Genomic DNA, 15,000 nt, shown 5'->3' with positions numbered 1-15,000 from the left:
ATAGTTAACAAAATGAGTAAGCAAAAAACAACTTTATTGTAAATTGCTTTCAAAATATATATATATATATATATATATATATATATATATATATATGTGTGTGTATCTGTATATGAATACGTGAGCGATTAAAATGATGGTTGAAACGAAAAAAAAAAAAAGAAAAAGAGAGAAAGAAAAACAAATCAAATCAACGTTGCCAATGAGAAGAAATTATTATTTATAACGAATAAATAAAAGAAAAGTTATAGCGAGGCAAGTTCAAAAAAAAAAAAAAAAAAAAAATAATAAAAATTTACTCGATTATTTTCAATAAATACAAAATATGGGCACCAAAATTTTTAGGTTGCTTTTAAAGATCAATCATTTGATTTTTAATATAACGACACTTTTTCGACTAATTTATTTATTTTTTCATTTATTTTTTTTTTTTTCTTCTTTTCATATTTGTAAACACATTAATGTAAGCGTTAGAAATTTGTTGATAATTTGAAGGAGGAAAAAGAAAAAAGAAAAGAAAAGAAAAGAAAAAAAAAAGAAAAGAAAAAAATTAATCTGAAAAGGTCCTCTTGAGAAAGAGAAAATTGATTTTTAAGATCCACCTAGAAAATTTGGAATCAACTTTATTCTCCTCTCGAATTGTATTTAAACTTACCGAAAGATAAAGTATTGGTTGTTACTCAGTCCTCCCTATGAACTCACCTTTGTCATTGAGTGACTTTGGTAGTTTTGAACTCTGTCTTCCAACGTTGTTGTTGCATCACTGTCGTCTTCGTGTTCGCACCTTGCCAACGCCCTCTCAACCCTCCTATAACCCTCTTCTCTCTCTCTCTCTCTCTCTCTCTCTTTCTCTTTCTCTCTTTCTCTCTCTCTCTCTTTCAATTCCCATCGTCGACGTCTCACCTAATCTCTCACGAGGGAAACATTTTCTCGATTTTCCGCGGTGCTTTCCCGAGGATATTCTAGAAGAAAGGCCACGTCACTTAGAGACACAGTGAACCCTTTCCTGCTTTTCCTGCTTTTCCTCGTAAACTGTATTCAAGACGAGTATAATCGTTTTCATCCGCTTTACTCTTGAGATTAAATTTTATGCGCTCCGTCGTGTCCCGTTTTCGAATTTTCTCTCATTCCCTCGTTCGTTCCTATGAAATAATCACCTGCCATACAAAAATTTCCTTTATCCTCTGATATCAGAAGAAAAATAATTATTTAAAACGTAATATTTTCCAGGAAAAAAAAAATAATAATAATAATAATAAATGATTTCAATTAAGTAGCTGATGGTTTCTTTTTCTTTTTTTTGTGTGTTTCTATTTTTTTTTTTTTTACGATTTTATAGGAAAAAATATATTTAACAGATTAGAATAGGAAATAATTTGATATAATAATATTCTTCAGGATGGAGAAATATCTGAGATGTAAGAAATTTTCAAACGATAACAATATCTACGTAATAATTTTGAATATTTTTTTAGTCAATATTATCTTATATTTTCAGGCTCATCTTTCTTTCTTTTTTTCTTTTTTTTTTTTTCTTTTCTTTTTTTTTCTTCTTTTTTTCTTTTTAAGGAAAATCTAGCTTACCTTATTTGAATTTTCATGACATACATAAAATGTTTAAACTTATGATTAAAATACTAAATTTATATATATATATATATATATATATATATATATATATATATATATATATGAAAAGAAAGAAAAAATATTAAATCAATGACTGAAAATATAAGGATTAAAAAGCGTTGAAATAAATGAATTTACAGAACGATAATAAAATCTATTTGGATCTATTACAATATTGCTATGATGTATAATAGGAAAAAATTTCACATAGTTAAGATTAATTATCTTTTGGCGATCATTTTTAGATCGGTGCAAATACCTATACACCATGGTAGTTCGGAAGCGAGGTAATTTTCCTCGGAAAGGAAAAAAAAATCATGATGCATATAAAAAGATATAAGGACAAAATTAATAGAGCATACTGATTAACTGGCTGCGAAAGTACGGAATTAGGATCAAAGGGAAACTAATAAGAAAAAACCCATCAGATTTTACCTACAGTATAAAAAGAAAGAAAAAAAACAAAAATGTTAATAAACTAATTAATAAAAATTTAATTAACCGTAAAAAAATTAATAAAACGTATGAAACACTAAAAAATGGAATTAATCATTCTAAAATAATATCCCGATTCGAAAGAAATTAATTATTCTAAAATAATATCTAACATATTTAAAGTAATTGATTAGCATTTTCATTAACGCGTGATAGCATTTAGAAAATGTTAACATTTTTATAAATGTTAACGATTCGATAAAGGTTTCTTACAAAAAAAAAAAGAAAAAATAAAGAAGTAAAAAAATTGTAAAACTCAATATATAATAATCAATAAATAAAATAACAATTTAAACAATCGTCGCTCATACGATATTCATTTTTATATCCTCTTTCATTTTTTTATTTATAATTATTCTTATTGCACATATATACAATATATAAAAAAATTACTAAACGTTATTATACAAATAGAAATAAGTATATCATTAAGGATAAAATATCATAAAATCAATAAATGACTGAGATTGCGAAATAAACAGTAAATAAATGAAAATTGATACAGCGAATAAATTGTAAATTAATATAAAACAAGCTATATATACGGATAAATTAAGCTTAAATATAATAACTTATATTTAGACGTAATTAACGTAGGATTGAAAATTTTGAACAAAAAAAAAATAGAAATAAATAAGTAAATAAATAAATAAATAAAACTATTAAAAAATATTCCGACCTACGATCAATGATATTATAATAATTATATGCTCGTTAAAATATTATATGATCATAATTTTTTTTTAGGCTCTATTATGAATGTTCAAGCGTGCATAACTATAATCGTCGCATTGCCGTATTTTGAAACGAAAAGGCGCATATATATATATATATATATATATATATATATAAATGACGAAAAAAGGTAGAAAAAAGAAGGGAAAGTCAGTGACGGATCTTCCGGTTGACAAATCGTAGGATTGTTCATAACATGAACCCTCGTGAAACGAGAGAAAACGAGACTGGCTCGAAAGTCTCATTCTTGTTAGAGAAACTGGATCCTCGAAATGTGTCCTCCCTTTTTCATAGAAATCATTTTTACGGCCTTCAATGTGGTTTCTTTTGATCGTCGGAAATTAAATCGGATTGTATTACAAGAGGATAGTTTTATCATTATTCCCTTTAGTTGTATACAGTTGATAAGTAATTTTTGAAAGGAGAAAAGCTATTCGAGGAAAATTAATTTTCAAGAATATTCTACGTCTCTTTCGTAATGACTAACTCACTTATAACATCGGCTATCTTTGTCATTTCAATAATGACAAGAACAAGATGCAGAATGCGGATACATTAAGAAACTTAGAATTCGTACGGATTGGATTGTTTCGTCGAACCAGTCCGATCTTCGTAGCTGACATGAGAACGTTATTGTACGTAAATGGGAATGTAAAGCTTGAAAATGAGGATTTCTAAGGTCTAGAAAGAGATAGAATAAGTAGTAGTAAGTATTAGTAGTAGTAGTAGTAGTAGTAGTAGTAGTAGCAGCAACAACAGCGTAGTAGTAGTATAGGGTGAAGCTAGCATGAAAGACTCTTATTCGTCGGAGTAAGATGGCGTTGGCTTTGTGCTTGGAAGTAAAGAGAAAATAGCCGACGAGGGAGTCGATTCCAGATGAAAGGATTTCGTTAAAAGCAGATTTACATTTCCTTGACTTCACTGCGTCGCCTTTTTGCCGACTTCTCTCGTTCGCATAAACGTTTTCTCGTGGTTGTTCGCAAAAGCAAAATGTTCGGTTCTCCCTGGTTTTCAAATGACGGTTCCTGCCATTGGGTTGGCATCGAAAATCTTCAAGTTTAAATTCACGCTTGATTTCCATCTTGATTTCCATCTTGATTTCCCGCAGGTGGCAGCGATCTCGAAGAATCAGGAGGAACACGAACAGCAGAAACGAGATCATCGTAGAGAGGGCACTGGAGTTTCCAGCGAGCAGCAGCAGCAGCAGCAGCAGCAGCATCAGCATCAGCAACAACAGTGGATCGCCCTCAGTCTACCACTTCAACTATTTTACTATACGAACGGCCAGTTGAATCTACGTTGTACCGCACAAATCCCTGGAATATATTCGTCCGCGAATGAGATACAATTGGGCACTGGGTTACGTGAACCTGTACCTGAAAGAGGTAGATATCATAGATTAATTCCTTTTATTTTATTCAAATTAGAAAGAGAGAATAAGAGGGAAAGAATTGATAAGTCTAAACAAATCACATGGATTCAAGTTGATTGTTGTTACAATGATATCACCGATTAAAGTTATAAACTTTACGTATTAATTACTATAAGATGAGTGGCGTGGAATAAAAAAAAAAAAATTTTTTTTTTTCAATAACGTAGATTACTAGATAACGGTGTGAAGTATTAAATTAATTATGCAATATTTAACGATTATTATTAATAATTTTCTTTACTCTTATAAATAAAATAATGAAATTGTGAATATATATGTATATATATATAAAAAAAAAAAAAATGTTTATTCGTGTACGTATTTATATTTAGTTCGCGTATTGATAAGTATTTACTGATTTTTTTTTTTTTCTTTCTTTTCTATGCAATATTGTGCAGTTTTTTTATTACCGGAAATTAAAGGATTTTCAACGAACTAACGAAAATGTCAAGAATAAGGGAGTGTAATAAGCCCGTAATAATATATTCATAATGTAATGAAACATAGTCAGTATCATTGTCAGAATAAAATTCACGTGGCATTAAATTCTTTGAAAACAAAAAAATAACAAATAATAAATAATAGAAACACAGAAAACTGTAGAAACATCCTATTTCGAAAAACAAGAGAGAGAGAGAGAGAGAGAAAGAGAAAGAGAGAGATGATCCTGTGATAAATATTAATCGAATTAATTGCAAGGTAATCCGTTGAGCGTAAGTTATCGTTCGATAGTAAAAAGATAAGCGATCCATTCGAGCCGTAAATTATGATAAATCTCGTTGATAAGGAAATCGAGCGATATCAGGTCGAATTTCGGCGTTGCCCGTTAAACTTGTGTCTCCAAAACCAATTATCTTTTCATGCCGGTGGCTATACGTTTTCGATTGTCCAATACCATTTCGTTTATACAATTTTGTTTCGATACGTGAAACACATCCTATTATTATAAAAATATACAAGTCTGCTGGTTTAAAAGCCCATCGTTACGTGTGGGCTTTTTGGGGAACAAAAAAAAAAAAAAAAGGAAAAAGAAAAAAAGAAAAAAACAACAAGAAAAAAAAGCCCGTTTATATTTCAAAGGTTATATCAAAAATATGGATACGGTACGTATATGGGTTTGTTATCAAATAAAACTGAATGATAAAAAAATACTTTGTATAGACCAATAACTACATCACAGAAAACTAACCCGTGCCATGGATTCTCTTGCGAATGAGTTTAACAATCCTACCAATGGAAATGCTAATTATTGACGTAACTATCTTTTATAGGAATCCGTATTCAAAAGTGACTATTACACCGAATATAATCTCAATTATACTCTTGCGATATGCAACGAACCATTTTCTCATAGGTATTAAACATTTACCAAACCCCTTGCTGATTCTCTCTGTGTCCGATGAGGATGAAGAGAAAGAGGAAGAGAAGGGGAAAGTAGAGAAGAGAAAGCATGAGAGAGATAGAGAGAGAGATAGAGAGAGAGAGAGAGAGAGAGAGATAAAGAGAGATGAAGAGAGATAAAGAGAGAGAGAGAGTGAATGAGAGAGAGAGAGAGAGAGAGAGAGAGAGAGAGAGAGAGAGAGAGAGAGAGAGAGAGAGAGATAGAGAAGGCTATCTCGGTTACACGAGTGCCGCGACGAGTGCAGGTAATAGTTGCACGCTCGGCCTGGCTACCCGAGGATTAGACGGTCGAGCGCACGAGCTAATAAATTTTGAGAGGGTCCACCCACTGGAAATCGAAAAGGAAGCCTCCGGTACAAGCTGAACTCGCTTCCTGCACGCGACGTCGACGAGATTTAATTGAGCGGCCACGGGTATAACCTCCGGTCCTATTACCTTTCGAATACCGAGCCCTTTTCGATCCTTTCGCTCTCTCTCCCCTCTCTCTCTTCTCTCTCTCTCTCTCTCTCTCTCTCTCTCTCTCTTTCTCTCTTTCTCTTTTTCTTTTTTACTCTTCCTTTTTCGCAACCTCTTCCTTTCTACCTTTTTTATCATATTCATATCGATCGAAATTGCTTCGATTCTCTTTATCGATCCAATTTTCACGATAACAATATTTCTACGTAGGTATTCTGCGAGTACGTTTTAATTGGGCCAACTTTAATATTAGACAAATTGTGGATCGTATTAAAAATTACAAAAATAAATTTCAAAGAAATTCGAATTGGAAGAAGAGGGATTGAAATCTAAAATTTTTGAGATAAGAGGTAAATTTTTTTTTTTTATTAAGCCAAGATGTTTATATTAACTTTGTAGTTACACGAGTACTTTTTAAATCTTATTTCGTCCCCCGCCCCCTCAGTTTTAGTTCGTTTAAGAAAGTTCGTTTTTTTTTTTTTTTTTTTTTTTTTTAAGTACGAGTTGAAATAATACTGTTATTGAATTTTCTGTTTAGAAATAAATGTAACACAATTATGAATAATTATTATAAAGTATTATTAATGAAATAATTATGACAAGAAAAGAAATTGTATTAACGTCATTTTTTTTTTTTTTTTTTTTTTTTTTTTAAATTGTAAAAGAAATGTATTTACTCATTTCGGATTTTTATAGTCTCTTTTACAATAGCACAGAATTTATTTGATTTAGAATTTGTGAATGATTTAATATTTGTGAATAGTATTTGTTCATTATAGAGAGAGGGAGAGAGAGAGAGAGAGAGTATGCGATAATCGAACTGTGATTGTGCTGCTTTAATCTTCAACTCTTTTGTTTTATTCTGGCAAAGCTTAGCACAATTTTTTATTGTTGTTGTTGTATTCTAATGACTACGTATTGTTGCCGCGAAGTGCAATTTTTTTTTTTTTTTTACTGCAATTATATTCTCAACAATATATGTTATTAATTGGAAAAATGTAGTTTCTATCCAGATATTCATTTATGGCTTTATTTCATGTAAAATCAAATGTCACATTTTAAAAGGGATATGCTTCTTTCTGTTGAAATCAAATTCCTTATTATTAATTAGAATCTTTATTATCGATTAAATCATTTTTATAGATATTATAAATTATTGGAATTTATAAGTATTGAAAGAAACATTTTTAGATAGATGCATTCTGTTTCTTTTTTTTTTTTTTTTTCTGTACTCTCATGTCGCAAAAAAGTATATTTAGTAGCGGTTGAAATGAATTTATTTTAGATTTTGTTGTATTTTTAATTTCTTTTTTTTCTTATTTTTAATTTTTTTTTTTTTCTTTTTTTATATATATATATATATATATTTTTTTTTTTTTTATAGTGGTAGCATATCAAATTCACAAATGAAAAATACAAATTCAACGAATATTACTTTTTCATAACATTTTTCGATATTTCATATAAACAATATTGGACGGTGTGCACGTAGTAATCTCTAAAAAAATATTGTCATATGGGAACAATTCAAATACATATGACAGAGAACTCATCATCATTTCTAATCATTCTTACTTGTATTATTTCCTCGTAATCGATCTTCTTTCGCACGGACACATAAATACTATGGTATATGATCTAATTTAAAAATAATACCTAAGATTCATTAAATGTAAAATTATTTACAGATCCAAACATAACAATTACATTGTATATGTTAATTAATCATTCAATTTCATATACATTCTAATAACGTGATAAAACAAACGATGATTATTATTATTGATTCATTTTTATTTGTAATAAAAGTTTCACCTTTCAAATATCTAAATAATATATCGTAATAGAGTAAAAAGCAACATCAAAGTTCATTGTATATAGTAATCAATAACACTTTAAGTTTTTATTAATCTCTACAAATTATTAATAATAATCGCAGATTCTGCATTTATATAAAAGTTAATTATTATCTTTAATTAAATATAACGTTATTAATATATGATATTAGAACATGAATTTTAGAAGAGATTTATAACTTATGACAATTATTATTTAAAAAAGAAATATTGATCTTATTATTATTATTATTATTATTTTTAATAAATAATCTGAAAAATATTGAACACAGATACACGCATCACATGTCAACTTATATGAACGGAATAATGTACGCTCAATTAAGAATAAATGAAAAGACGTATGATACTCAAAAATTAGATTGAAATAATTCATAATAAACAAATTAATACTTTAATTAAATCTAATTAAAATTTGTTAAAAACTTTTCGTTCACGATCACGATCACAAGTTCATCGTATACATAAACGACAAGATCGATGACACGTTCATCAGTCATTCGCTGTTACTATGAAAGGAAAACAAAAGGGAATAATACGGATCGTCAAACTGTTACGTATCCAACGGACAAAAATTGACTTTTATTATAGTAGTCTATCCCAGTGAAAACGTATGCACGTAGTTTCGTTGATGCTGACGCGCGTACTCGTTGAATTAGAAAACGCTAATCGATCTACGTTATACAAGCACGTTCCATGTGTTTGATTCTGGAAAATCTTGCAAATTGTTTGGAATTCATTCCGTGTCAAAGCGGACTGTTTTGTCGACTCATTGTGTTCGGTGGTACATTGTGTATACGTTTTTCTTTTTTATCTTTTTTCTTCTTTTTCTTTTTTATTCGTATATATATATATATATAATTTTTTTTTTTTTTTTTCTTTTTTTTTTTTTTTTTAATCGACCGACCCAATTTTCTCGAAATATTTCCACGTATCGTTAATTTAGTTCTTTCTCGGGCATTCGAAGAAAATACATTTAAAAAAAATTGATACATTTCGAAAATGAAATTAAATCCCCAAATGTGAAATATAAACTAATCTAATAGACTATCTCTATTTGCATAGAATGACAATAGTACCACAATTGTATTTACGTCTATTATCTAAACACTCTATCACCCGAAGCCTTCTATTATCCAAACAATCTATTAGAACTGCATTATGTATATATTTTCTTTTAATACTCATACAAAATGTATTCTCTTTGATCCATTTAATCTCCATTATATATATATATATATATATATATATATATATATATATATATGTGTGTGTGTAATTTTATTCATAGAGAAATTTTTCTTCGCAGATAGATAAGTTAATTGTTAATCGTTTATTATGAAATTAATATTTTATATCGAAGAGGAAAAAGTTTAACATTAAATTGGATAGTTTAAAACGCGAAAGGAATGTGAAGGATCAAAAGTATATATATATATATATATATATATATATATATATATATATATATATATATATATATATATATATACAGGTATAGGAAGGAAGAAAGGATATTGCATGAGTTAAGAAGATACCTTGTCTTCATTGTAAAAGTTTGTTGCCAATCTCACTTCTAAAACGATGTCAGAAGACAAGGGTGAAATGCTTTTCCTCGACTATAAAGAACAAGTAACGGAATAAGTGGAAAGGGTTTCGAAAATCTTTGTTATATGTTCAAGGGTTTCTCACCATTTCTCATTATCCAGGTAATTTTGTAACAAGAGTCGTCTTACTTGGTTGAATGCGTGACACTGCTGCGTGAGTACGTTCCTTTCGTAGGTGGAAAACATGATGACGTCGTCGATACGATGATGCTATACCAACCCTCTCTCTCTCTTGTTTTCAACCTTTAGTCCTGCCCTACTGCTTTCCTTCCCTTCTCTCCTCTCTCTCTCTCTCTCTCTCTCTCTCTCTCTCTCTCTCTCTCTCTCTCTCTCTCTCTCTCTCTCTCTCTCTCTCTCTCATGGGTTTTCCAATGAACATAGGTAAACCGTGAAGCGAGCAACATCGTTATCAGGTTCCTGCATACGTGATTATTTAAGCCGTTTTCATCTCATGTTAACTACTTCGTATTAGAAAACTCAAGGGAATATCATTTTATCTCTTTCACCCTTTCATCTATCTATCTATCTATCTCTTCTTTCTCCTCCTCCCCCCCCCTTTCTATCTTCCTTGACAGTGATCATTGACAAGGGAATATATTATTTATATATTGATTCGATGATAATGATTAAATTTCAATAATAAATTATAGAAATGTATGTATGTACGTTGGTGACGCGATGATTTATGTAAGAAAATTACTTAGAGTGATATTAAGAAAAAGGGAAGAAAGGGAGCGGCAGGGGGTGGGGGGGAACAAGAAAAAGAAACAGAGAACGAAAAAAAAAAAAGTAAATAAATATTTAATAATTTTGTTTTTCCCTTTGCGGGGTCTCTCTCTCTCTCTCTCTCTTTCTCTCTCTTGTCAGATCGATTGAAGAAAATTATGTGGGTATTAAAAGAAAAAGAAGAAAAAAAAAATAAATAAATAGATAATTATTTAATAATAATTTTTTTTTTTTGATACGATTCTCTCTTGAACGTGGGTGATCAAAATATTTTTTTTCTTTTTTTTTTTTTTGTTTATACTCTCACAAAATGTTTTTCCATGTTCTTTATTATACTTTGGATTTATGTTTATGTAAATTTATGTATATTTGTAAGAAAGAGTTGTGCAGACTTGCCTGATTCTCTCTCTCTCTCTCTCTCTCTTTCTCTCTCTCTCTCTCTCTCTCTCTCTCTCTCTCTCTATTTCTCTTTCTATTCCTTACACCTTTAAACTCCCCTTTCATTTTCAAAACAAGTCGCGAGTTCACCATACGTTAGCTTGCGAACTACTTTTCGTGACGCCTCACTGAGACTTCTGAAGGTGGTCTACATACATAGAAGCTAAGCGAGGCAACGAGTTTTAGTTGTATTCTAAGTAAATCGTTTCTCCAAAACTTTCCAAGATCTCGTATACGAAACTTCGAAGTACGGGCTCATGAACTCGCTCTCTAGGATTTTTTTTTTTTTTTTTTTTTTTTTTTTTTTTTTTTTTTTTTATATAAAATTTCTCCCTCTCTCCTTCTTTCTCTCTCTCTCTCTCTCTTTCTCTCTCTCTATTGCTCTGTTCTTCCAATCTTCTATTCTCCTTCTCCTTCTTCTCTTCAGAATTTCATTGGAGAAAATTTTGTACGGCTATCACGATATACCGACCCTTTTTCGATCATTTTTTGACAATCTTTCAAAGAATATTTTTTTTTTTTTACGACCTTATCACCACAGATATTATTTTGCATTTTAAGAAATCGAACCAGTTAGTTTCTGATTTCGTATATTTTAACTTACGACAAACGAGACGTTCTTGATTGTTAATGATTAGGAAAAAAAAAAGAAAAAAAAAAACAAAAGGATATGCAAATTAATTACATTTATAAAACTGAATAGTTCTTTTAATTTGTTCTTTTTAATCGGTCTAATTTCTTTACGTTATTTCTCGTTTTAGTATCATTAATTCAATTATTTCCTTTTCATTCCTATTTCCAAGGCGATCGTTATTTGCTGCTAAAATCATATCGATTCTATCTCGATCTTCAAAATAGATAATTTATTTCTCGTCATCGATAATATTTAATTAAATATTTTATTCGCCGACATTTTTTTTTTTAATGCTTTTTATCTTTAATCTATGATTTAATTTTTTTTTTTATTTAATGATTTTACTTAAATAAATTTACAAAAAAATCATTTGACCTTCGCACTCATTCGCTTATTCTCAATTAATGAGTAACAATATTAATAATTTTAATATATACGTTTCGAAGTTTTTATCGTGTATCCAGTAGAAAAAGGGATCTTTGTAAAGTATAATAATAATAATAATAATAATAATAATAATAATAATAATAATAATAATAATAATATATTGCGGACTGATGAGTAACATTACGTAAGGATATCCTTAGATTTTTACAATGCAATTGTAAAGAGTTTCAACTTTTCTTGAGACTTCTTTTCTCATCGTGTAAGTCACCCCTCGTTTCTTACCCCTTATCGTATTCGATGTTAGAAGACTTCAGTTTCGTAACACGTGGTAATTTGATTTCTTTCACACTCAGCCTTTCTTGGACTGTTTCTATTTACGGAGGAGACTTTTCCTTCTCCCTCACCCCTTCCCCTTTCCTCCCCTTAGCCCGATCCCCACCACGTAGCTCTGAGCTCTGGTCTGATCGACAAAACTGTTTTTAGAAAATTGCCTTCCTTTCCACTTTTCTTTCTTTCTTTCTTTCTTTCTTTCTTTCTTTCTTTCTTTCTTTCTATCATCTCCTCCCTCCGCGCGTCCCACACTCCTGCACCCCCTCCTTCCCCCCGTTTTTTTCCCCTCATTCTCTCGTGAGTGAGCAGAGAATATTCTCTTACAAAGGGCGGTTAATGCCTGTTTCGACCTTCGATTCTTTTTATGACCTTCCTCTTGATATTCAGGTTTCTAAATACATGAGAAGACTTAAATGGCTATCTGTTTAACACACAAATGAGTCTACTTTGTACCGGGATTAATTATCTATTCTATGTTTAATACAAATTGGTCTTCGTTTCTACAGAGTGAATTACCTTACCGTAATAAGTGCTGCAGTTTGTTAATCCGTAGTTCTCTCTCTATCTCTCTCTCTCTTTCTTTCTTTCTTTCTCTCTCAATTGGATCTCTATGTTCTGTTCTCGTCCAATTCTCTCCGTCAAGATTCCTTTTTCCTGTATGGTTAGCTATTTGTAAAACTCGTTACCTAAATATATCCGTAATACTCTCGTCTCTCTCTCTCTCTCTCTCTCTCTCTCTCTCTCTCTCTCTTTCTCTCTCTCTTTCTCTCTCTCTCTCTCTCTCTCTCTCGTGCGCACGCGCACAGTATCAATGATGAAAAGTAGATTAGATAGTTACTTCTTACATATTGATTTAATTTAATTATCTGAGTAAGTGTATTATATTCTCGTGGTGATTATTTTCTTCTTCTTATTATTATTATTTTTTCTTTTATTTTTTATTTTGTATTTTTTTTTTTTTTTTTTATAATATACAGGCCATTAGTTGCGATATTTATTATATTATTAATCCTTTGCACTTGTAGTCTAAAATATTATGTATTGAGATCTGTAAAAGTAAAGAACAAGAAATTAGAAAAAAAAAAAAACGAAAACGAGTGTGTAATTAATGTTTACATGGTTTCAATGTTATTCACGCCTTTTTTTTCTTTTTTTTTTTTATGGATCATATTGAAAATAGATTACTTATTTCGCCATAATGACGACACTGAAGTCACTTTTATTAATTAAATATTCAATACATAGTAGTAGATTTGATTATATTTTTGTATTATATTATTTCTGTAGATTATTGATATCTTTATGATCATATGACTAGGTATGACTAATAATAATGTATCTATATGTCTATTTATCTATCTATCTATCTATCTATATCTCGTTAACTTTTTTCCCTTAGAAAGATGAAAAACAAATCTGAAAAAGTATAAAATCTACCACAATTCTACTTAATGATATCCGTCTTCGAAGTTTTCCCCCTGACTCCAGAACGGAATTTCCTTTCGTTGCGATTTAATTTCGCTAGAAAGAAATGCACAAAAGAAAAATATCGCTTTGCCAAATGCACAAACTTTTGTAACGATAAAACCAGTAGTACGTAGTAGAGGTACGTGCTATGTAATTCGCACTTCCGAACTTCTTCGTCTCGGCAAGAGTTTTCATTTGTGAGAAACAATATACCTATAAATCGTTTTCTTATTTTTCGCATCTCGCTCCCTATATATTAAAAATTAAGTATACGAAGTATTTTTCATTCTGATCCCCCATTGAAATAAAACCTGTTCGAAAGTATTAATAAAGTTAATAATAAAGAAAATCTCTCTTTCTCTTTCTTTATAAAAAAAAAAAAAGAAAAAAAGAAAAAAAAATAATTAGAATCCATCGAAATAAGACGCGCATAATATGAATAAAGAAAAATAAAGAAATAAATGATTAAAAAGAAAGAAGACAAAAAAAAAAAGAAAATCATATCGCGTTAATTAAAGCACAAAAATCTACTCGTTCATATTAGTTTCCCATTGTCGATTCAGAAACGTTTATAGACTTCATATTTGTAATGTATGTGTGTACGTGTGTATGTGTATATGTATATATATATATATACACACCTATATGTATATAGATATATTTGTTAATACATCTATTTCTCTCCTAACCATTGTCAAAGAACAATTCGGATATAGTAGTTGCCACAACGGAATACTGCCAATTATCAGCGGACTATGCTTTTCGACGCGTCCGATATCTATTCGTCAAATTTCAAACGCAATCTCCAATCATATACCGAACACTGCGACAGAATAGATAGAGTTACCGGTAGCCACTAAATAATTATCAGTCACCACCCCAGTGTCTGCATTCTGATGGAACAATGACGGCGATTCGATAACAAAACCTGTTTTATCTCAAACAGGTTCCTGTGTACAATCCAAAGAAGAATTATGAATTTAGGGATATACGAAAGGAATGATTCTTCGTTCGCGAAAAAAATAATCGTTTTTCAAAATCTCTCTCTTTCTCTCTCTTTCTCAAACATATACACACACATTCGTACGATTATTATATACATATATTTTAGCGAATATGTATTTCGTTTTATATATATATATATATATATATATATATATATATATTTAATTTTTCTGTTAATAATATTCCACTGTTTATTTAAAAACAGATTTTTACTTATGTTTAACTAAAATATTGTATTTTTCAATTAAAATTTATATCAGTGAAATTTAATAGAAATACTTTTTTCATTAGTAGAAAAATTAATAATTATTTTACATTTTTACAATTTTTAATATTGAAATGTATCGAAAGATAAATAAATGAAAAAAATTGAACGTTGAGAAGATATCAATATTATTAAAC

General features: G+C 29.8%; 1 protein-coding gene across 2 annotated transcripts in view; it reads left to right on the top strand.

The window, feature by feature from the left end:
* The window catches only part of LOC118442064 (uncharacterized), a 136,208-nt gene that overhangs the window by 118,830 nt on the left and 2,378 nt on the right, over positions 1-15,000 (top strand). For both annotated transcript variants that reach the window (XM_085661841.1, XM_035867224.2), the window contains one exon: positions 3,968-4,244. In XM_085661841.1, coding sequence (XP_085517967.1) covers positions 3,968-4,244 — 277 coding nt within the window. The remainder of the gene's footprint in view (positions 1-3,967; positions 4,245-15,000) is intronic.

The sequence above is a fragment of the Vespa mandarinia genome, chromosome 16 (genome assembly GCF_050613455.1).
Source record: "Vespa mandarinia isolate Hongniang chromosome 16, ASM5061345v1, whole genome shotgun sequence".
NCBI lineage: Eukaryota > Metazoa > Arthropoda > Insecta > Hymenoptera > Vespidae > Vespa > Vespa mandarinia.
This window is presented reverse-complemented; position numbering and strand designations above follow the sequence as displayed.